Raw genomic sequence first — 25,346 nt, 5'->3', positions numbered from 1 at the left:
CAAAGAATCTACACTGTCTTCCAAAGGGAGCTGGGGAGCATCTGGATCAACAATAACAGGCAAGAAAAATGCACAGGGGCTTCCGAGCTGGAGGATGCTTCTGGGAGAGCAACTTCAGGCAACACAATAAACCGTGGGCTTTGAATCACACAAAAACCACRAATCCYATCCAAATTCAACACCTATGACATRCCAGTTAATCAGACACTTTATTTCTACTCCCACAACTCCTATATTATAGGATTGAGCACAGAAGCATGCTCTGTGGCATTTGCTATTTTAACACTCACAAATGGACATTTGTTTTCTATTTCAGCAGTTTTTTTACAGTCTTTCATTAGCAACTGCTGTTCCTGGCTTGTCAGTACCCCGGGTCTTGCATTTCCAGAGTCCATGTGGGCTGTAAATCCACCTTGGGTTGTACGAACTCTATTTTGGAAACTGCCACCCAGCTCATTGCAAAAGACACTTGAGGGGTGAAGGGTGGATATTTTTAAGAAATATCTCCTTTTTCATGACTGTCTACAGTGTTCAAGGAAGAAGCTTGTTTTGGGCCTCAGGGGACAAGCTCTTTTACACAGTTGTAACTAATCTTTTATTGATAAAATTTCTTTAATACAAACTTACCTGCTATGCATTCCAGTTTGTTGTACAACTTGTACAACTCTAAACTTGAATAAAGAAACATGAACACTGTCAGTGTGAAAACCACAAAATACACACCATGAAAGTTTAGATTTTCATTACAGTGCAGTTTTGTAGGGCATAGTGAACATTAGTTATCAGATGTATTGTCTGAAAGCAATGAATAAATGATCAGATAATCTGCACACCTCTTTTGAGGTCAGTTATTTGCTACAACTATGTCAACCTTTCATATTTTCTCATCAACTTCTCTTGCAAATCTAAAACCCAAGATGTYTTACAAGGCTTCATATACAAAAGCTTTGTGATAACTGCAAATTTAAAAAAATCTGCACAAGTAATAACTAAGCTGATTCAACATGCACAGTATTGTCATTATCCTGTACGTCCTTCCTTTCATTGTTTGTATTGATATTAGCTAGACATATCAGCTACCTCGACCTGGTTGAAAAGTAGCTGGACATAGAAAAAGCTTTAGAAAAAAGGCTAGAATAGGGCCTGTTTTATTTTTCTTTTGTTCTGCTGCAACTGAAGTAAAGYGTGCCTGCAGAATATAGTGGAAGCAGTTCTTCAAATTAGGAAGATGGCTGTTTTTCAGGGAGAAAGTTCCCAAAAGAAAAACTTACATTTATTAGGGTTTTTTTTTGCTATACAGTCTGTATTGCACGAATTACCTTGTATCAGCCTGAGCCACGAGGGATGAAAGGGGAAAAAAGGAACCATTCCAATATAATCCTGGGAAGTATGAACTCATACTTAATCAGACTGATATTTATGGTAAAAGCACACTCATCACAGACTGAAAAAGCAGCAATGAATATCATATTTAAAGATGTTTGTGAAATGAAACACCAGAGTTTAAGAGAACAACTCATCTTTTCAATACCATGCACAGGTAGCTAACAAGAGGTCTACAGTGAGCACTCACTGGTAGTGTCTACCTGCTCCTCAAGAAGAGCACTCACCTCTGTTAAGATGGGTTAYAGAATTCTAAAGCAAAAAATTAGAACAAAATGTTTAGTAATTACTAATCACTCTATAGATACAAACAACAGTTTAAATAGTTATTTTGTTCTTCAAGGCATTATGATCCTGAAAGTTAYTTCCATGAAGAAAACCAGGCTGAAGAAGGAGGGCCCAAGTAAAATAAAGACCTGTAACAGTCCCAGTAGGGCACCCACGAGCACACACTGGAGCAGCAGCAGCCCCTGGTGGCACCCAGATCCTGCCTCAATCACTACTGGCTTGAAAATAATCCTATGTGTCAAGTTCTGTTCTCACATTAAATATTTAACTTTTCACTTTATTTACTTAAATTTTAGGAATGTTCTATTCCTCCGCAATTAAAATTCAGGCAAGAGCTGCCCCATAGCTAGGAAAGGTGAAACCCAACAGGAACTGCACACTGCTAAAAAGCTGCAGCCAATGACACAACTACAAACATCCATCTATTGGGGAAGAACAGGAGAAACAGAAATATGATGTTGCCTTTCCACCAGCATGAAGCAAAAAGCCAACCAAGGTATCAGTATTATTATTTCCACTTCTGCTTCCTTAGGATGCTACATGAAAACCACACGTGTCCTCTGCAGTTTACATTGGCTACTCCTTCATCTCAAGCTGTAACTCAGTGTACTGAATTCAGCAGCAGAAACTGCAGATTTCTGCCTTAGCTGCTTGAAGAATTGCAGTTTCTTCTCTTCCCTCTGTTACCACACCGATGTTTTTCCAGTCAGTCCCATCACTACACTCCACCCAATTCTGAAGAAAATGAGCAGAGCAGCAATGCCTTTTCAGTGAAGGATTCTAAACTCAAGCTAATTTTGGCCCATGACCCCAAGAAAGGCAGTTTCTTAGACATCTTCCCAAAGGCCAATTAACAGAAGAATCAAAGCTATACATGTGATCACATATGCAGACCTATAAATGATCACATGTGCACAAAAACCCAACAAGAGAAGATGAATTTGTACCRGGCAAGGAAAATTACATGTACTGAGTGAGGTGAAGGAGACCTTGAAACATCTTATCTCTACTTGGCTATTTTTATTTCATTATAAACAAAAGAGATTTCCTAAAGGCTACACAAAAAATAAAATTCTGCAGTCAAAATAAAAAAAACAAACAAAATACAAAAGCAGCACCAGATTTGCAGACATTGTATACAGCCCTATAACCATGGGAGCTTAAAGGTTTAGTGCACACAAATCATAGAAGCAGGGGTTYTTAGAATAGAATTACGTGTTTATTGTTCACATTTGAAATACTTAGGACTTTCAGTGGTTCAGTCAGGAACCAAATGGATCTGTAAACTGAGTATCACTATAAAACAATTTAAAATGCCATGTAAAATAATATTYATGTATGCACGTGTTTCATTTCATGGTTTCTCAGCATAACCACTTTTTCTATTTACAAATATATAAAGATTTTGCACTTTAAATCATTGAGATATCAAAGAGGTATTTTCAAATCACAATAAATATAGAACCTGTTTTGTTAAAAATCTACAGTATACTGTACATTCAAGTCGAGGCAAAAGAGAATTTAATGCCAGTTACACTTGAGACAAATGAACATTTCCAATAATTAAACAATTTCTAAAAGTGCTATCTCTGTCTGTGATGAAAGGTAACATTAGGATCCAGTATTTCATTACAGTCAATTTCAGACCATTGCTTTATTCACAGAATTAGAGCTTCTGTTACTAGAAAAATATCAAAGCTTTTATATATTTTTTAATTATCTTCTTTCAAGAGTTGCAAGRAAGAGGCAAAAATGGTCTAAAAATAAAAGCCATGTGCACACACATAGAAACACACCACAATTCAGATCACCACATAATCCTCTAGAAGAATGATCAAACTCACAGCATTCTGTTTCATTTAGAATGATAAGTTTATGAACAAGTCTCTAACAAAAAACCCAGCAGGCAACCCTAGGAAGTCTAAGGCAGCTGTTCCATGTGCAAGTTTCTGCATAGCAGAGTGCCAACTCCAGAGTCTTCCCATGACTTTGTGCATTCTTCAGTTTCTTCTTTGTCATCACTTTCCACCCACAGATTTGGCATGTTATCTGCAGCAGGCTTTTCTGATGCAACACTGGAAACAAAAAAAAAGTTACAAGGCAAATAAAATGAAAGGAATCATGTTCAAACTGTTTGAATGGAAACAGAGTTTAGTATCCTTTGTTTTAAACCACAAGCCTTTGATTACAATTATAGCCGGTGCTCTACATAGAGTTCAGCACCCTAAAAACCATCTACAACATTGTTTCACAAACCTGTTTTGTGCAATATACTGAGATGTCTGGSAGGATTCTGCTGCAACAGAAGCACTCAACACAGAGGGAGGTTTTCTTTGTCGAGATGCAGACCTCACTAAGCGAATGTCTGGGTCAGAACCTAAGAGAGACACATCATCAGTTAAACTATAGTCTGCTGGAAACAGGCAAGTCCTTCAAATGTTTGTGTTCTCTGCTTTAAAAGAAAAAAAATGCACAAACACCTTAAGGCATAGCTATAATAATAGATCTTATTGTTATAGACCTGGGATAACATTTTATAAGTACATGTAATGATGCTGAAATTGTGTTAAAATTAGAACTCTAAATTTGAAATGCAGTATTTGCATACACAGCCACCACTGCAAGTAGTCACATGAAGTCACTCAAATGTAAAGTGAAAAACTACAATTGATAACGTTTATTTCTTAAGTAAAGACTTCTCCAGCATGCACAAATAGTAATTAACACCAACATGAAAACCTGCAAACTTGTTGGAATATAGAAAACAAAAATAAAATGCACTCAGTCAGATGACATGTCAATGTGATTTACATGAACTTAACTATCACTCAAGTCAATGGAAAGACATGACAAATTTAGCAGGGTCAGATCAACCCCTTCTCACATTTAGATTTCAAAGCTTTCATATGAAGTGGAGAAACAGAATGATTACATATTTATGAAAGCACCTGAAAGCACTTGCTGTGCTATCACATATTTCACATGCACCAGATTGCTTCACAAATATTAATTCACTACATAAGTAATTATCAGGAAGGRAAATAAAATTGCCTTTTTAAAAGGAAATTTTGAACCGTCAGCTGCCCTGACATGTGGAGGCACACAGATACGTGGTAAAAYGTTTGAGACATTTTAGTTTAGTAATTTTGTTCATAGCTGCATCTTCTAGTTGAAAGGAAGAAAAAGAAATGCTGTGCAAGAACATAATTTGAAACAAATACCTCTTAAGAAGGCACTTGGAGTTGTCACATTTTCAGACTGCTTGCAATCAGCAGTCATAGTTAAGAATTGTTGCTTCAGCCATGCTCCTCTGTCTTCTTCAAATGCCTTTCTCTAGGAAAAGAAATGACAGGTTACACTCAGGGCCACAGGAACAAGCCTAACCCACATGAAACCGATGCCACTCTATTTCAGAAAGCCAAAGTTGTAACATGCCCATGTCACTAAGGAATGCCAGCAGCTTAACACAGAAATGCTGTCTGTGAGCAGGCTTTTGAGCCCAACAGGGACTGGCTGAGGAGGCACTTAGAAGCCAAGTCCCACGGTTTGTTCCACAGCAGTAATCCTTTCATTTTACTGCTCTACCCTCCAGTGACACCATTCTCCTGTGCTGCCCTTCCCCCTCAGTGCAGCACTACCTCTTGGAGACAGCCCTCATCCAAGGCAGCTACCAGGACAGATTACTGCTTAAACCTTCTAAACAGAGAAAAAAATTAAATTGAAAATAGCACTGATTTCTCCTGTCTAAAACTGGTGGGAGGAAAAAAAAACCAAAAAAACAAACAAACAAAAAAAAAAACCTGTTTCACTTTCCAGCCCCTCTAAGCACAGAAAAGGAAAACAATGCCTAATAGACAACCTCCAAGAGATCCAAAGGCTCTGGAATCAAGCAACAAGCTATTTCATCTCCAAAACCATCAGTGAAACAGGATGCTCCTATTCTATGTCAGTAGAAAGAGAGGAAGCTGAACTCCAACGCAAACTTTCACAAACACCTACAAAGCTTACAGTATTGCTTCTCATTTCATACTTTAGCATTYTGACAAGCTGAAGCGTGAGCAGTTACACTTATGCTGCAATGTAGTACCAAACATTTCCACACAATTATCATTTATTATCACTCATGACTTTTAAAGCTGAATTCAAGGTGCAAAATGAAGTTAACCAACTTGCTAAAATGCAAATAMATTAAACTAGTCATAGTCAGTATTTGTTACCATGTGAACTACTGCCATCCCCATATCTTAAGTAAAACCAAAAGTATTTTACATTCTGGGTCAGAGAGACTGTCCATTTAGTTCCATATTCTGTCTCCAACAGTGGCCCCAAGAGATGCTATTTATGAGCATGGCTGCTTTTTGCAGTKCATTCCCTCACAGGTTCCCAGTCCCAGAAGTTATTTGATTACAGATGGTGGAAGGCACCCTCTTGTGCCCCACTTTTAYTATCTGTGAGTGTGTTTGTTGCCCATAAACTCAGGCAACTGCTTTCTGAACTTGATGGTATACATCGCCCTTACAAGCTCCTTTGAAAAAAATCCAGAAGTCATCTACTGGGTATATATTTCAAGAAGTCCCTTTTTGGATATGTTTTTGACTTAATTTCAAARTTACGAGTTCCTTCTAGTCTAAATCTTGAGGGACTTGGTGAACAAAAGTAGTGCTTTCGTCTGCTCAAACTGAATCCAGAGCTTTATAAATTTTAATCACATCCCACTCCAACTTTGTGTTCTGCACATCAAAGCAAGCAGTTCTGTAAGCAATAGAGGCCATTTCTTTTTTCCTTCAATGTCTTTTTTTCCCTGTTATATCTGTACCATCCTAGTTTCACAACCACATCATCATGACCTTTCCCTGTCAAGCTTGTAAGCCCCTTCTCATTTTTGACMCTACCCATGGGCTAGACCAAAGGACACACGAGCTGGAGCTCATTCACAGACACATCCATCCTGGCCGTGCTTTCTGGCCAGCTTAACTACAAAAACAGAACAATGACCCTAACTAAGGGAAGTGTAGCAATTACTTAAACTTTTGTGAAAACCAGTGATTTTTGCAAAAACATCATCAATAACTTTTGAGATTCAATTTTTCAGCCAGATTTGACTGAAATTTGCATAGGCCTTACTTTTGTAGCAAACCAAACTTAAGCAGTATTTAAGGAACTGAGTTAATAAATTACTGATCTTGGAAGTATTTAAGATTTTTCAAAAGCTGAAACAGCTTTTCCAGCTGGAGAGACTGTTTTCCAATACAMATAAAAACCTTGGCTTTCTGAATTGCCAAAAGAATCATCTTTGAGAATGACCAAAGATATATAGTGTGGAAATTATTTTTCTCTACAGACATCAGCAAACAGATAATTGTTGGATGGCTGCACTTTAGCATGTAGAAAAGAAAGGCTACTTGTAATTCATCTTCCATAGGAGCTCTCTTTTCTAATACCTCAAGTCCTAATCTAATAGCAGCTTCTGTAAAACTTTTTCGCTCCTTCTCAAAATTCTTTTTTTGTTCTCGAAACAATCTCCATTCTTCCTGAAGACGCTCTCTTTCTTCCAACAAATAGCAGTCTTGTAGTAACAGAGTGGTGTCATCATCACATGTAAGTTGTTGCTGTAGATATAAAACAACAAAAGACAAATGTTAATTTGGGAGTGACTTAAAGGAACAGGGCCTCCACAGGTTCAGTTTAATCAGAAAAATTGTTGAAGTTTAATATGGAAACAATGCAGTAAATATCAAGKTGGTGGACAGTGGGGGCAAATCTCAGATAGCAATCAAAATGTCCCTGTTCAGGCAGCCTTACCTTTGTTTAGCCCCCAGAATTAATCCTACCAGGATTAAAAAGTCATTAAATCATTAACCAAGCCACTAGCACACCAATACTCAGACAACCACCTAAGTGGTTATTTTAAAAGCAGTATCAAAGAATGGAGAAAAGCTAAAAGGCAAGAAACATGGCATGTTAAATGAAACACACTTGGATTCAATCAAGAAAAGAAAAAATAAAGCCTTCTACCTGTAAGAGCTGTTGCTGAGTTTTGATCATTTCTTTACACTGCTGAATCTCTAACTCTAGCTTTTCAGTTTCCAGCTCATGGTCTTCTCTTGAAATGACATCTTTTTCATTCAGAGCTCCTGAATGTCCACGTGACACTAAGGGGGGAAAAAAAGGCATCTTAAAAACAAATTAAAAAACYCCCAACACCTCACATCAGAGGCTCCTAGGAATAGCAAAAGGTTTTAGACTATTTGTTTCATACTGAAAGACAGATACACAGCATAGTTAAAGGCATTTCTATCAGAGACAAGAGATCCAAAGTTAGGGCTGCACATGTAATTATCCATCTAATCTAGTTCAGAAAAAATCCAGCAATCAAAATGTGGCTGTTTCACACTCCCTGAAGTATCTACACTGCAGTAAGTGTTACACAAAAGCCTCACTTGTTWCAGCAGTCATTTAAAAGAAAATTCAAGACAATTAAAGAGTTTTTTTCACTGACATGCTGTTAGCCTATTCTTCTGAGCCCATTTTTGAAGGGCTTATATGTTCATAAAAATATGACAGTAACTATATTTATCACAGATATAAAAAGAAAGCCTTTCCCTTCATGTCCCGTGAAAGAGAAATGGAGCTAGCWAACATGGGATGCATGTTTTCATTCCATAAAGGGAATGAATTATAGGAATGCTTGTATTTTGTACTGTTACAATTACATACTGTTCTATTTAATTTAATGCATAGCTAAATCACAATGATTGCAGTGAGCCAAGTTTTGATCCCCTGATGCCAGTATTTGAACATTAATGGAWTCCTAAAGGCCTATATTATAGTCACCCCTATAAACTAAGAAAACCTAGAAAATTACTCCAAGAAAAGAGCAAATTGTAACATTTTTCCTGATGCTTATTATTCAGTTACTTACACCAAATAAAGTATTACAAGCATTCTTGAAATCCTTTCCAGGGTGTAAACATACYCTCAAAGGCCATCTGCTCTTTTATTTGCAATTGCATGCATGGMCTTCTTACTCTTGACAGCAAACATCTCTGTGGTGGTGGTTGCATTTACTTGCATAGGAAACTAATACTAGGAAAGAATTTTATATATTTTTAGCTGTCTTAATGCTGTTTAACAGCTGGAAATGAGGAGAGTCCAGCACCACACCATCAGTTAGTTTTAGAATGCCACAAGAAGTCTCAGAGGCAAGACAAGACTCCTGAAAGTGAATTACATATTTTGCATCCAATTATTTCAAACCAGCACATCTGCATTACTTTTTTAAAAATCTATTTTATAGGCACACATAATRCAGTCAGGCACCAACCTTGGTTATCCAGCTTTTCAACGTGATTTTTCAACATTCGCCACTGTTTTCTAATGCTGTTGGTAAGCTGCTCTCGCACAGTTTCACAAGATAATTCCCACATATTCTCTTTATTTAACTCTCCAATATCTTCCTCCTGGTCTGAAAGCACCTGTAGGAGCAGAAATAAGATGCAAACCACTTCACCACTCCAAATATTTGTTTATCTAATAATAATAATAATTTGTTTATCTAATATGTGCACAGATTCAATTTACAGAATTGAAGAGAAGAAGAGAAGGAAAACCCTTATTTAAAGGAAATATTTTTCCATCCAGGGAAATTTGACTCTGAGAGTTCAGCTCCCTGACAGCACAATGCTGAGGAGACAAGTGCCCAGGCAGTCCCTAGCAAGACTCACTCACTCATGCTCATATCTTCAAGCTAKACAAGTTCAGAGTGCTGAGTTCTGCTGTCAAACTTAAGCAGCAGCTGCCCCAGTATGGGGCCAAGTCATTCAGTCAAGTTAAGAAGAGTTTATTCACACCTTACAAAGAACTGGACAGAATCTAGTACTTTTCTACACAGCCATGGCAGTGAACTGTTCTATAAAAACATGCTGTGTAAAGAAATACTTAAAATCTGGAAGCAAACAAACAAAAAACCCCAGGCAGGCAAAATCCAATATGCATTGAAATATAGAATTACATACAATACATTACATACATACATTATCTACATGGTAGATACTACATTTAAAATTAATTCAAAGAATATTTACAGTCTTTTCATTGACTGACTGGAAAGAATACACTGTGCATAATTCACAGAGAGTAGAACATTTAAACATGGGTGCATTTCAAGCAAAGTACAAAATGTGCAATCCACTGAAAGTCTCATAAGTAAGTTCACTTTTTTAAATAACTATCAAATTACTCCAGCACTATACCAAACTACTAYGGAGACTTAAAATTAACTGAAGAGCACTCACCAGCCCATCTTCAGATCTTTCTTTAGGTTTCTGTTTCTGTGGTGGAAGWAGTGAAATAATATCTTTCTTCATTTGCTGAAGAACTTTCTTTAGCTCAGCATTTTCCAGTAAAAGCTGTTTTTGGCGTTGTTCATAATCACTTAACAGAACTTTGTACATTTCTTCTTCATTTCTGGAAGAAATAATCTTACAGTAACAACATAACAGCCCTATTACATGCTTCAATTAATGTTGTTCTAAGACAACTACCTGGCTTCTGTCTTATCAGTCCTCCATGCACCTCTCTTCCCATCAGCTCTACCAACATAATTTAGAACTTCCATAGCTACAAATGAAAAGGATATTTCAAAATGTGAAACAATATGCAAATACAWAAAGCTTTTAGATGACATTGCATTTACATGTAGTTATTACAGAGCCCACATTACTCAAATATCCCCCTCAATCTTCAGACCCATATGAAACCACATTGCCCTGCTTAAAGCAAAAATAACATAGTCAAATAAAAAAAAGATCGTTTTTGAGTTTGGAAACTCAGAAGGATGAGAATACACCCTCTCATCTTTTTTTTATGCATTTTTAATGACACCATCCTATCTCAACCTTTATATCAGTGCATCAACTCTATGCTCATTCTGGCAATAATGCCAGTTTTATCTCCTGTTTAGGGTAAGGAACTTACCAATGTTTATAAGGTATTCCTCAATACAAAAACTTCTCTAGCTATTTTTGAATAAAAATAGAGTAAAATCAAAGAACCCCCAACCACACCAACAACAAAAATCCAAACCCAATATATGACTACAGATTACTGATCCAAGCTACTTAGCTATGAAGCAAATGGTAACTAGTTTTAAAGGACTGCTGTTTTCACCTCCCTGATACTTGAACTAATACCAGCCAACTGAGGTCCAGAATGCTTCAGTTTTGCTGACCTCAGGGTGAAGTTTCTAGAGCTTACTGAACTGATAGCTAAAGACTCTGCAGCCAAAAAACAGGTGTTCCTCCTGCTGTGTCCTAACCTGGTTTGTGGGTAAGAAAACTAAATCAGCAGAGAACCATCTTGGCAACAACATGAATAATTTTCTTCAGGTTTAGCTTACTAAAACATGCACTACAGCTGGCAAACAGCTGAGTTTGGGGGTGGCAGGTGGAAAAGAGCAGGACTTCTCTTCCACTGGAGATAAAATACTTTAAGGCCAGATATATGAACCAAAAGGTAACTTTTTTTTTTTAAATACATAATACCCATTTTCAGCCATTTCTCACAGAAAACTATATTTATGGCAAACAGCACAGATGAATGCCTTGAATACAGTTTTGGGGCAATATAACATACAAGTACTCTTATGATAAAGGAGATCTGGTTTCTCCTCATTTCACATAGTACTGGATGGTGCATCTGCCTTGAGTTACTTCCTCTCTAAAACCTCTCATTACTTGTGCTAACCACAAGCAGAGTGTAATATCTCCAGAGTAAAAAGCTCATGCAGTGTACCCTCCTGAAGGCAACTGCTCGGAACAATACAGTGTTTATGACATTATCCAAAATCCTATAATGGCAACAATAGGAAAAAATCAGAGACATGGCTCTAGCATAGGAATTGAATCCAAATAAATTTCCTTAGTAAGGAAAAAAAAAACCAAACAAAAAAAAATGCCCCCAACACCCCAACTAATTTTGTAAAGATCAGCATTTGGTTTGTGTTTGGTAAGCAATCTTATGGAAAACAATATAGAAAAGTTTTACACRGTTAACATGAAATATTACATATTTTCTCTAATGTTCTAACACCCAAACAAAAGTCTGCAAGACAGCCTCATGGCCTTTAATGATAAAAATGCTTAAAATTGGCTCTGGTTAATATAAAGAATATGCTAATTTTTCTGTGATAAAATTCAAAGAGCTACTTACCTAGCTTTTTGTCTTTTTTATTCATGACTAACTGATGTAAACGTTCCTTTAATTTGTTATATTCTCTCTCTTTCCTCTTCATATCATGATTGTATTGTGTAGCTCTACTTGAAATTATGTTCTGTAATTTCTGAACCTAAAAGCAATGCCACAAAAAAAAGTGTTTCTTCTTTATCCTAAAGTATAAACACAGATTTTTTCAGAAAGCCAAAACACGAGGCAAAACAACTCATCTATTAAACTGTACTGCTGGTGAAAGGAAGTGACAAAAGGAATCAGAAGAGTTCTCCCAACTCATGGATTCTGATTTATCTCAGGAGAGGTAGTTTTCCTTTCAGCAGAAGCCCACATCATAAGCAACAGATTATAATATTATAATTCCTCTGAAGTACAACTGAATTTATGTTCTGATTAGTCACATAACTTTAATACCTTTATTGAACTGAGCAGAGAAAGGTCTGTCTTTACTTTCCATAATTCATGTTCAGGATCTAGGTTTACTCTAACTATAAAGTAGTTAGGCTTACACTTAAAGTTTGTTTGTTAGGCTTACACTAAAAAAAACCTCCACTTCCTTKGGACAGCAGGACATTGGAATAGTCTTTCATTTGGTTTAAAAAGAACATTAAAACATCATAAAGCAAATTTTTTGACATGTGCTATCAATTCCTAGGGTTGTATTGTTTGGGACCTTTAAATTTTCAGATTTAACCTTACACATACAGCACATTCAATATCGTAAGCTGGAACTTAAGGAAGTTCACAATATACAGTTAGTGTTGTCATTCCCAACTGTATGAATAGGTTTATGTACACAGAACATTCACAGAAACTTAGGAGCCACATTCACAAAAACACAGGAGCCATATGAAGTACAATGCTAGGGAAGGAGCACACAGGAAACAAATCCCAAACTAAGCAGTGCCATGGATGTCAAAGTGTTTTCTGATCTTGATTGTTTCAAGGTATTTAAGTTTAATGAGACTTTGGTTTGGAGATGGATTTCCTCCCACCTCCCTTCTTATTGGTCTTTTGCTCTCCCCTACAATATTAAAAAAAACCAAACCCCTCCATACATAATTGAGTGACAATCCTGTTGCCCCTCCTACTTTTTGATATTTCTGAACATTCTCAGATAAATCTTACAGAAAGTCTCAGTAATCTGCACATCTACATTTCTGCAATACCCTCTATAATTGTTGTGACTTGCACCTATCCCTTATAGAACCTATTTATCCATATGCAACATGCCAATGACCTTGAAAGATAACGTTTACCAACAACAAGAAAACACATTCAAAATGAGCAGTTACGAGACTCCATGCAAAAATAAAAAAAATCTTCAATATCTATATAATGACTTGTGTTAATGTACAAAACAACTCACTTCATCTTTTTCATTTTTAAGTAACTGGTGCAAATTTCTGTTCTTGCTTTGCAGTTGTCTGTCTCTTTCCTGAAGCCCAACTATTTCCCTTTTAGATAATTCCAACTGATCCTAGAAAAAGCGTTGATAGTTCAGTATCAATAAGAATTAAYAGCAAGAGAATTTTTTAAAAACCCAACCAACCAAAACAAACAAGCCATGTAAACCAAACTGCCAAACCACCTCACTTGAGATATAGCTTGGTATTTAACAGATATTATCTTTTACAGCTAGGACTTCTTCATTAAGCCAAGATTCTGTAAACATATCTGTACTCTGAGAGTGAGGTGGACACTAAGCAACCTGTATGAATTTGGAATTGCAGTTTTACTGGAACATTTCTGTTGAATAATCAAARGTACAATTAACACAGATATACAGACTGTGACCATAACAATGCAAATGAACGTTTCACATATACAGAGAGGGCTAGACAGATGATCTCATTATGACAATGCAAAACTAGCATTTTAGAAAGTTTTGTCCACAAACGAGACTCAGACCTGAAATTGGCAACTTAAGTGACAGCCAAATACTATATACAAGCTTTTCCTTCATATGCATAGTAAGATAAAAATGCGTAGATATGTTTTAGCAACAGGAACTTCTAAACAARCCATAGTGAAATACAAGTAACACAGAGAGTGGAAGTCAAGAGAATTGCTGTATGGTATGTGAAGGAATCTACATGAGAAACCTCACAAGCTGTCAGCCAAATTAAATGCCCAGGGATTAATGTAGTACTAACGAGTTCTCTCTCCCCTTAAAGCCACTCATCTAAGAAAAGCAACTGGAGTGTTCTAGAACCTAACATTTTATAGTGTTTGTATAAAAATCAATGCAGTTACAGATTAATGCCACCAAAATCCTTTTACATAGATGAACAATCTCAGCAGAAGTACTATTATGATTCTGAAAATCTATAGAAATATTCCTCAAGGAGATTGTGCTGACCAGCCCAARTGACAAGCAAGCCTAAAACAGCACTAAATCATGCACTGAAATATTTTCTCYTTTTCTGTATTTTATTTTCTTGATAGAATTAGGAGAAACTAAAGAATTTTCTCATATGACTGCACATAYAGGTGCACCCATGAACTTGCACTATATCAGCTACTCCACAGTGACTGGCCTTGAGCATGTGTTTRTCCTGTGATAAAATGAAGCTTAGTAGCTTCTGGTTTGACAATTCTTACAAAGAGACTTTGTAGTTGGATGTTCAAGGAATCCAAAAACAACAACAAMAAAAAATTGAAAAAGCTAACAATATGAGAAAAGAGAGATAAAAACCYTGTAATGCACTAGAAGAGTTATCTATGCTTTTACTTGCTACAATTACATTGGGAATTTATCTCTTAGAGCTGGGCATACCCTTTTAAGCAATACTAAATGATAGGAACTGAAGTGCTTAACATTTCCACCTAAAGTGTACATAAACATTTCCAATTCAAAGTCTTCCCTCTTCCTTGATTAAGGCTAAAATTCTAAGTAATTAGAAGTTCTTATTAATTCATATTTCACTAACTTTAAGGCATTTTCATCTGGAAAAAAAGACTTCAAAAAATCCCAAAATACATGTGAGAAGACAACTGCTAATTAGTACTGGGGAGAAAAAAAACCCAAAAGAGAACTTGCTGTTAAGAATGTAGAGATCTGCATAATAGTAATGGAATGATCTTGTTTYCTACCTTTAACTTAGCATAGCAGTTCTGTAAGTGATCCATATCACTTCCCAGTTTCATATGCTGCATTTCTGCTTCTTCCTGAGCTCGAAGGTTTTTGTGCTGCAGTATAAGCAAGTCATTCATACAATTTATGATAGATACTAAATTTAATTCTTTTCCTTTGGACTCCGCATAGATAGAAGGAAATCCCAATGTTGTTAACTCCTGGTAAAAGACAAGGGGGTGGGGGAGAAAAAAAGAGATCAATAATTGGATCAATCTCACACAATTCTCCAAAAGACAGAAACAGTATCAGGTGAAATCCTGTATAAAGGGGAAACCCTGAATCCTGCTTCCTACCAACTTCTGCTTCTGAGYACTGAGGAAGAAACCTTAATGCAGTCAATCTTTTTTACCACAATTGATTTTCACCTGAACACAACCACTAATACACAAAAAGATTTGGCTTACCCTATCAATGTAGGATATACTCTGTTCAATATTATCTTCTGTGCAGAAGGCACTGTAAAAGCTGTGCATGTTTTTGGACAAAGGCAGTGGCAAATGTAGCACTTGTGAGTTCATGCTTGTAGAAGATCTCTTTCTCTCTGAGGTATATGAAAGTATATGTTTGAGATCTAAAGGTTAAACATTAAGAAATAAGTCAGGGCTATTATTTTAGCACATCACATGAAATCAAATCCTTATGTACTCAAGTTATTTCTTACAGACATTTAGATTCTAGAGCTCAGAATTCCATCTAGATTAACATTTAACAATTCACAATATATAAAAAATATATAAACGTCCACTGAAGATTAAGACTCCATAATATTTTAAGGTATTGTATCTTTCAAATTTTACTCAGTCATCATGAAAAAAATGACCACACTTCCTTTTTATTCACTYACTACAACACAGGTGCAAGAGATGTGCATTCAGTAAAATTTTTAAGAGTAATGATGCCATACATTCTGTAAGTGTATGCTGTCATTTTCTCTTCCACTAGACAGGAATAGGCAAGAAAATATTTACTGTTTTAACAAATTTGTAACCAATTTATGAGGCAAAAGAAATCTTTGAAAACACAAGATACATTGATGGGTGTGATCACAAAAAATAAAARTGTGACTGAAAGTCCTTAAAACCTTTCCACATATGTGAAAGTACAGTATTTCACAGTAAGGACACAGTTCTGTAAGGACTGAATCCAAGACAAAAAAACTGTTTGTACTATATTATTTACCATSCTGATTACCTACTCAAATATGTAATGCAAAACCTCCATTCTCTCTCTTTAGCAGCTATCACATCACTGGTAAAATCAGCAAATGGACTAAATTTGAAATATTAGCAGTTTACCTGATGACACCAGCGGCACAGTAACAGACTTCCAATCTCCCATAGCAACAGAGACAGGCTGGCTACCTGAGCAACTGGTTCAGCAGTGAAGTATTTAGTACAATTGCTGGCAACGTGTGTTACGTAGGCATCTCCTAAAATAGMAAGAGCATTTTAGATTAACAAAAGCAGCTAATACAGCCAGAAGGTTARAGCAGGCACAGGAGAGAGTGACTACTGAACTTGAACCACGTGAAAAATTTCTAATTCTTTACACTGGATTTGGAACACAGTAAGTACAGCAAATGGTATATTCTAAAAATGATGCAACTATCTGTATTTAGGCTTAATTGTCTTGTAAACCATTAACTAAAGGCAAAATGCCATGCACACATGAAAATAAAGACTTACACTGTAGAGAACTCAGTAGTTTCTAGTGATGTACATCAGAGAAAACAGCAAGCCACATAGTAAGTTTTTTCCTGCCATATAACCAGGAAGCAATTTTATTACATCAAACTTACATGAAGTCTTAACATATGTGTGTCTAAATGGGATTGTTACTTAAAGAGATKTATTACAAAGGCTCTAGAGAGGACATATTGCAAAGGAAGTTTTATTAAATATTTAACCATTTAAATTAACTTAAACATTTAGTTTTCTTGCCTTTGCCTAGCAAGTCACTTGCTTCCTTGCAGAAAGTCCAAAATCATCGCAGGGAACAGGACAAGCCTTACCCTGTTGGCCACTCAGTACAGCAYTGTCCCTCTGGAAACCAAAGGCAAGGCAAGCCACCCTTTCACAARAAAGAACAAACTGACTGTCCTCTCACCCCACCTCCACCCCACAGTAAGAAAGCACATAATAGCATTAGTTATCTCTCTGCTGGAAACTTTAAATCCAGATTGGACGCTTAAGATTTGGACAGCACAACCCATCAGCTGTTATGGGAACAGTGATACTWCAGGGAAACAAACTTTCCACCTGACAGAAAAGGCCCTTTGTTCCAAAATGTTGGTTGAAACAAAAGTCTAAAGTCTAGTAGATTCAGTCGACTTTAAGAGCACAGTGTTGTTCTTCCCTAAACCCTTGCTAATGTTCCAGTAAAYACACTCTGGATAAGCAACTTCTAAATTTCTGACACCAAATGCTTACATTTTTATCATTGTGGGAAAAAAGCTATCATTTGGGGGGGCAATGGGGGGAGTGAAGAAGGGAAGGGGGAGAAAGTGTTTTGTTATCCCTGAAATCTCTTGAGAACACAGAGACAGTAAAAATCCTTATCAACATGACAAAGCACAAAATACAGTATCCAAAGTAACACCATACTGGTGAACAATCATGTTACAGAATGCTAAGCACTAAAAAACCCGATATAAATAAGTATCCAGCTGGAGGGAGATTTCTCCAGGTTCATAAATGTACATGGGAAAAAAGATAAAGAGTTATTCTTCACTTATGTTGTAATTTAGTAGTTTCTGAAAACTTTCAGATCAGAAAGTACACGTAAGGCAGCAAAAAAACCAGCCAATATAACAACCTAGTTGCTGTTCTTGTTTAAGAAATGGGGTTTTTTTTTTCTGCTTTCTCCCTACACTTACTAATAGATGCATATTATTCATTTTTTCCCCTGTTAAACCAAGATGCCCACAACTTAAAAAAAGCTTTTAAAATGGCATTCAAAGTCTGTAAGTATTAAGAAAACACACTTCATACATGCTACTTTCATTTCTGCTCTATCCATCAGATAGATAAACACACAAACATAAGGGAAAAATGCAGCAAATTAAGGTACAAGTATGTTCTCATTACTGACATTGCAATCCTGCACTCTAATAAGAAACTTCAAATGATTTAGAACCTCAAGACTCATATTCCATCAAAGGCTGTTGGGAAGTCCACAGAAATACTAATTTCATTTCAGATATGCTGCTACTGCAAAAACAAAAGACTTCTTTAAGACACTATGAGGTCTTATCACCCACATTCATCGACCCACAGGTCTCKCTGCTCTGACAATGCTATTCTGACACAGCATCTTTCCCCCTAAACAATGTCTRACTGCAAGCTGGACTAATCCAGGTATGGGAATGCAATGATTCTCTAAATCTGCACCCTGCAAGTCACATGCAGATCCATTCAGTGCAAATGCTTTAGCAAGACTACTCTCTAGTGACACACTGTTAACAACAGGACGCGTAGAAAATTGACACACAAACTCAGGCTTGAAGGGAAGCCTAGTAAAGACAGAGGAAGCAAAAATACATAAGTAAAATAAGTGCCAGGTAATACAACCATCTTGTCCTCTCAACCTTGAAAATTCTAGAGCCTCTTGTCTTGAGAAGTCCACTGAACAGTTAAATATAACAGATTTAAAGACACCCTCAGCAATTTCAGATTTGAAAAGCACCAAACTCAAAAATTTCATTTGTCTGCTAGACCACTACCCCAAAGTATCACAAATCAGTATGGGTCATCAGACAAGTGCAGTAGCTTTGAAGAAGTAATCAWTTCAGGGAGTGGTCACAATTTTTTACTTGATTCATCTTTATTTACTATATTTTGAATTAAATTCAGATGTGAAGAACAAGACAATCCTGTGTCAACTGCAAAAGAGAATGCTGCAAGCCTTTAGCCTCAGGCTAAGATCATCTCATAAGTTCCACATGGCTTCTACTGCCAGATCAGCACCTCAGCAATGACCTCTAAAGCTATGCAGTGATTAATATCCAACAGACACATTTCCTTCCCAGTGCCCAGTATTGAGATGTGTTGCTCCAAAAAAAAAAGCATCTCTTGAAGTATGCAAGAACAAAAGATGAGCACTCCTGATGAAGAGAGTACATGTGAAGTTAAATTTAGATACAATATATTCAGAAGGGACCCTTCACCTTTGTACACTTGTACCTATGCTCTCTTWAACCACCTCAATATAGCAGCGAACATATTCGTGCAGAGGATGAAAATGGGTAACTCTGAAGCAATATCTCATGTAATTATGGAAGAATAATAAAATAACTCACAAGATTGAAATGTATTTTAAGGATCTTCCTAGGCTGTCATAGTTAACAGAAAAGGCTTTAACCAAACAAAGTAGCAAGAAAGTTGGGCCCATCCTTCTTCCTCCCCCTCAGGCCTGATAAGGAAAGCATGCAATAGGAAACAAAAATCTTATTTTGCCGTTTTCCAGCATTTCATACTAATGTCAGAAATCTGACTGACTGCAGGAGAGAGAAAAGAACCACTGAACAGGCAAAATTGCTGTAACCACTTCATGATTTTCCATCTGTGACCATTCCCTGTACACAGGGATTTGTTATAATTACTTCCCTAGCAGGTTCAATGACTCCCCCAAAAACCTGTAAGTACCCAGTGCTTTCTAGATAATTGCCCCAATTAAGAGTGATGCTTCCTCTCCCAAGCAAGAAATTCCTGGAGAGGCCGAGGCATAGACGGCATATCCAAAAATGAGCCAACTTCAGAAGTGTGAATATAACAGCAGAGCCATCTCACTGCAAAAAGAAATCTTATATCCAAAAAAACCAAACACCCCACTAAAATCTCAGAGAGCTTGATTAATACCAAGGAAGCAGTATTTAAACCAAGGCATTCAAGTGCTAGCTGGAACAAGTGAAGTACAAAACCCCCAAAGAGCTGTCATGGTAATAACATACTAGAAGTTCTTTGAAAGCACCTTAGGAATTTTCAGCCAAAAACCTACAGAAATATTTTCAGAAACTTCTAGGTAATTCACTAATRAATACATCTTTCTTTTCAAGAACAAGACTTAAGTTCAAAAATAGCATATTGCATAAGCCCAAAGAGTTGAAAGAAGCTGTTCATAAAATTACTGGTTTATGTTTCGGGGGACAGGAGAARAACTGACAATAAGTGTGCCAAGATTTAAGACAGAAATCAGATTAAGAAAGCCTGAGTTCAGACCATATAAAAACTTGAAAATCATAATCAGCAGAAGGAGAACTGTAAACATAACACAGCATGTTTAAAATTTCTAAGTATCACATTTAAACCTGAAAAGGAGCAGTTGTAACTGGGTTTGTAAGACTCACTCAACCAGCAGAGAATTGTCACAGCACAGTGCTGTGATCATATTGCACCATCTGGTTACCCCCAACCTACACAGGGCGTGATACAAGTGAGAAATGCAGGATCTGCTAACCCAGAAAACTTTTACCTCTCCAAGGCAGGGAGGATATGGAAAGGCACCTCTGGAGAGGTGCAGTGTCTCAGAAGAAAGTTTGAAGAGATAGCATCAACCAGAAATTGTCTAACATTCCTTTTCTGTATATTTCAAATACTATAACTCGTGATATGCATGTGTTTCAACTTGTGAAATTGCGGGTGGTACATACTTAGCATTTACTTAAAAGACCAAAGTGATTCTTTTCTACTAAAATAATACCCAAAGGGAGCTATGAAGCTSTTTAAAGCTTTTACATTTGTCTAGTAATCCACAGATGTCACACAGATGGCTTTTATCCGGATAGACACAAAGATACAAAAGTCTAGGTAAATTTAGGGTACACTCCAGTCATGACATTGTAGGTTTACAAATMCATCCCTGATAATGTCATGACATATACTTGCTTTAATTCATGTAGTCACCATGAAAGTCCCTGCATTTCCTCCATAGAGTTTTGTTATTTATTGTCTCTACAGATTTTTAAATAAGTTTATMATTACCACTAACTTGTATATTATAYCCAGTGATAATCGTACAATAAAAAGAATTTCTCCCTCTAAAAATCTACTACAGTTTCAGTGACCTTTATTTAATATTGTAATTTTAATGATGGGTCTTGCAATTAAAGCTGAGCCCAGATTTTTCTTCCTACGCTTACAAAATTGTGGTAATTTAATCATTAATCTATTAGCTTCAAAATGAGGGTGAAAGAATCCCTCCACTTACCCACATTCCATGGGAACTTCAAGTAATACCAAATTTCCAGCTGGACTTCCCAAAACTGTCTAAAGTAATGTGAAAAAGCAAGTCAAACCCAGCCTGTGGGTATGAAGTCTCTATTCATGCTGAATCCATCACACTCAGGATTTCAAACTACATTTCTCCACACCATTTTACTTAAAAAAAAGCAAGCAGGCAAACAAATTAAAATTACCAAGAGTTTTAAGAAAATCAATATTCAATCCTCTCAACACATATAATCACACAAGAATATACTCTTACATTGACAAAATTCAGTGTGCAATGATTGTGCTGTCATGGTCTTTGTCTCAAACACTCAAGTTACAAGGAATGTGATCTGAAGTACTACCTCAAGATTCAACTCTAAATTTTACACACAGAGATAACTGAAATTCTGTTAATKCAATCACTGAAAAAATGAAACATATGGAAACATTTTATCTGGCTCCCAAATTCCTACCTCATTTTGAACTAACATGATGGATTTCACTTTAGCATTTTCCTACCACTACACAGTAACTCTATTGTTAATCTTCAAAACTGCATTTCTCTCTCTGCTTTCACAAACCACTTATTAGATGTAGCTGGAGCAGAACATTCTGTTACCAAATCTCCCTATGTCACAGACAAGAGGAAAATCTCAGGAATTATCTTCTGCATGTCCTCCTCTTCTCCCCAAGGTCAGCTTTAGCCAGACTTTAGAGCTATCTGTCTCTGGAAGCAGACAACTTTTTAAAAGAAAAAACACAATCTTATTAGCTTCTAATAAAAAAAAGTTGGTGAGATATTTACTGGGCAGTGTCAGAACTAGTATTCCAGATAATCAGAAATTAGGAAGCTTACAAATTAGAGTAGCACATAACCTGCAAGTTAAATCAGGAATRGAATGCAAGAAGATAACTACATCCTTTCTCTAGAGATTACCAGGGAATTCAAGGACTAATTCTCATGTAAATTCTAGGCTTCTGTTAACCAAAACATGTCATAGAACAGACTTTGCAACTGCCTGCAAATAGGACTGGTGAAGTGTCAGCGAACGTTCTRTGGAAGGAAGAAACACTAACAAGTCTACCACAGGGCTCTGGAASAAGGGATAATCCAACACACCTGTGCAAGACAGCATAATTACATTTTCAAAAAGCTTTTCACAATATTCCCCCCAAAAGCTCTTAATTTGTTAACGACCAATTATAAATGAAGAGGGGCAAAGTGTAGGAACAAGGTATAGAAAGGTAAGGAAAGTGTATTAAAGTCCCAAAGAGACTTTGAGAAATACAGTTCCAAGGGGGTCTGTGCAGGCATCTCTGTTGTTCAGTAAATTTTTAAAAGGTGATGAACAGGTGATGCACTCATGTACTATGGAGTTATTCACAAAAATAAGCACAGACTAAATGATGAACTGCAGAAGGTTGCCCTCATACTGAACAAATGGATGATAAAAAACCAGCAGCTGAAATTCCTTGCTCATAAACACGAACTAACCATGAAAAAGACGACTCTGCTATGTACTTAAACCAACAGGCTCTAGTTAGGCATTATCATGCAGGAAGAGATCCCAGGTCCCTGTGATTAGTCCTCTGGAAATAACAGCTCCCAGGCAGTCAGCAGAACACCAGAGCAGGGGACAGACACCACCATAATGTCTCTCTATGAACACTATGCTTCTCCACCTTAAATATCACACAGGTACAACCTTCCCTGTAAAAAAAGGAGAGCATATACCTGAACGTGGTGCAAGAAAGGTCAAGCAATGCTTTCACACAAGAAACTGATTAACTATCACTTTTCAGCTAGAAGAGGAAACAGCTGGAGAAACAGGACCAACACACAGTAAACAAATACTGTTTGTTTCTTTTAACATAGTGAAACATTCAGTGCAAAAGCTGGAAAATAAGGGCATTTTTTTTTCCATATAAAACACAATTAAACTGTGGGCTTGCATCACTATGAGGTGCTGTGAATAGTAAATATATAAACTGCTTCCAATTTAAAAAAAGAAAATCCATCAGCAGCTATTACATTTACAAAGACAGATTCAGCCTCTGCTCAGAAATCCTTCAGCTCCAGACTGCAGCATCTTGGGAGGATACACAGATAAAAGCATTGCTTTACAACCAAGCTATACTCAACATCTTTTCCTTAGCATCTGCTGCCAGCTTCAGAACCAAGACACTGAGCCCCATGAGCCTAGTGTTACTGTCTCCTGTGATCTTTCCAGTCCAAATTACAACTGATATTAGTGCCTCAGCTTTCTGCCCCCATCCTCCACCCGCAAAAAATCCCTAGAAACATCTTCTCCCGTAAACACTTACAATCTGAAATATCCATTAACTGTATCAAATCGTTTCTCTATGTCTCCTTTCTAAGCTCATTATCAAAATTTCCTAATACRTTCACATTTTCCTTTGAATGCCTCTTATTTTAAGTGATTGTACCGAAATTCCTATCATACCTTGGCAGCTTGGGGAGCCTGCTTAACTATTTCACTCAGCACAGCAAGCAGCAGAGCATTCTACATAACCTGGGGATGCAGTAACACTACAARCTGGTCTCGCATTACGATTTGATCTTCGAATTGAAAGGTGCTTTGCTGCAAATAAATGAAATTTTAAACCACGTTTAAAAAAAGCCCAAGTCACTTACGGAGCCTGTACTCTCACATCACGTGAGCCGCCAGCTCAGCCCGAGCAGTCACAAATTCCCTGACTCAGTAGAAAGCTTTACGGCTCTCACCTCCGAGCATCTGCCGCTTGTAGTTTCACAGAGATAGCAAACGCTGGGCCTCACAGCGCCGGGGGGACAGCCGGCAAAGCCCAGCCCCGCCGCGGCTCTCGCTCGTCCCCGCGGGTCAGCCGGAGCCTGAGAGAAGGGAGCACATGTCAGGACCCAGAACCCCGCCCGGGCCACAGCCTGCTGCCCCCGCACGGGGCCCTCCCCCGGCCCGGGGCGAGCCCAGAGCCCGGCAGCGCCGCAAGCCCCGGGCTGCCAGGGGAGCCCAGCGCAGCACCGCCGCTACCTCCGCCCCGGCCGCCGCCCCCGCGCCCGCCGTTACCCGCCGCGCCCAACGCCCCGCCCGCCTCGGGGCGGAGGAGCCCGCGCTGCCCCCACCTGCTGCGGCCGCAGGGAGGAGCAGGGAAGCGGCTCGGAAGCGAGCCCCGCGGCCGGTGCGGCCCTGGCCGGGCCCCGCGGGGTTAAACCCGCGCCGCGCCCCGCCCCGCCCCGCCGCCATTGGCCGGCGGTTGCCGGGAGACCATCACCGGCACCTGCCCGCCCGGGGCGGCCCAGCGGGGCCCGGCCGCGCCTCCGCCACCTGCCCGCGGCCCGGGGGGCGGGCCCGGCTYCTCCGACTGTTCAAACCCGTGCCCTTGTGCCATCACTCTGGCCGGTGTAAAAAGTCACTCTCTCTGTTTTACAAGCGCCTTCAGGAAGGGAAGGTGCGGTGAGGTCTGCCCCGAGCTCAACAACCCAGCTGTCCCAGCCCGTCTCCATCGCAGAGTGCTCCGGCCCATGTTCGTGTCTCCTCCGGAGCCGCTCTCCCGGACAGCGCCGTTCCTGTGTTCGGGTGGGCTCTCACGGGAGCAGAGAGGGACAATGCCCTCCCTCGACCTGCTGCCCACGGTTCTTGGGCAGAATAGGGTTGGCTTTCGGGGCTGGGCACACGCTGTTGGCTAATGTCCAGCTTTTCATCCACGAGAGCCCCCAAGTCCTTCTCCCCAGATACTCCCCATGGATTCTTCTCCCCGTCCCGTATCACAAAAATGCCTCCTTTGGAAGACCTGAGAGCCCTCTCTGTGGCTGGGAGTGATGGTGGGGAGCACCAAGATACCCAGCCTGGCACATGCTTTATTGCCCTGGGAACACTGATTAAACTTTCCAACATCATGCCACTAAATATGTGATGTGTTGCCTTTCAAAATTTGAATTTTTCCAGGTTAATAAATAATAATCTTCAATATTATCAACCTTAATCTGGTGTGTATTTTTTCAATTGAGGTCACCACAACAGGTCTAATATTCTCTTTACATTTAGCTTTGAGGAGAGTACTTTCTTGGAGGATTGATTCTGTGCAAGTAATTGCAAGTATTAAAG

General features: G+C 38.3%; 1 protein-coding gene across 1 annotated transcript; it reads right to left on the bottom strand.

Moving 5' to 3' along the window:
- Positions 1 to 2,689: 2,689 nt before the first annotated feature.
- SSX2IP (SSX family member 2 interacting protein) lies at positions 2,690 to 24,433 on the bottom strand. Its single transcript, XM_057374726.1, has 15 exons — positions 24,365 to 24,433; positions 23,990 to 24,115; positions 16,333 to 16,466; positions 15,442 to 15,608; positions 14,995 to 15,195; positions 13,268 to 13,378; positions 11,881 to 12,016; positions 10,215 to 10,290; positions 9,966 to 10,137; positions 8,996 to 9,146; positions 7,687 to 7,823; positions 7,113 to 7,280; positions 4,893 to 5,004; positions 3,928 to 4,048; positions 2,690 to 3,746 (listed from the first exon to the last, which is right to left on the bottom strand). Exons 3-15 carry the CDS (start codon positions 16,373 to 16,375, stop codon positions 3,593 to 3,595), a joined length of 1,749 nt encoding a protein of 582 aa, XP_057230709.1. The 5' UTR covers positions 16,376 to 16,466; positions 23,990 to 24,115; positions 24,365 to 24,433; the 3' UTR covers positions 2,690 to 3,592.
- Positions 24,434 to 25,346: the final 913 nt, after the last annotated feature.

The sequence above is a fragment of the Malurus melanocephalus genome, unplaced genomic scaffold, assembly GCF_030028575.1.
Source record: "Malurus melanocephalus ecotype Western Australia unplaced genomic scaffold, MMel_1.1 scaffold_8, whole genome shotgun sequence".
Lineage (NCBI taxonomy): Eukaryota > Metazoa > Chordata > Aves > Passeriformes > Maluridae > Malurus > Malurus melanocephalus.
Note: the sequence above shows the minus strand (reverse complement) of the source record. Positions and strands in the feature narration are given on the sequence as shown.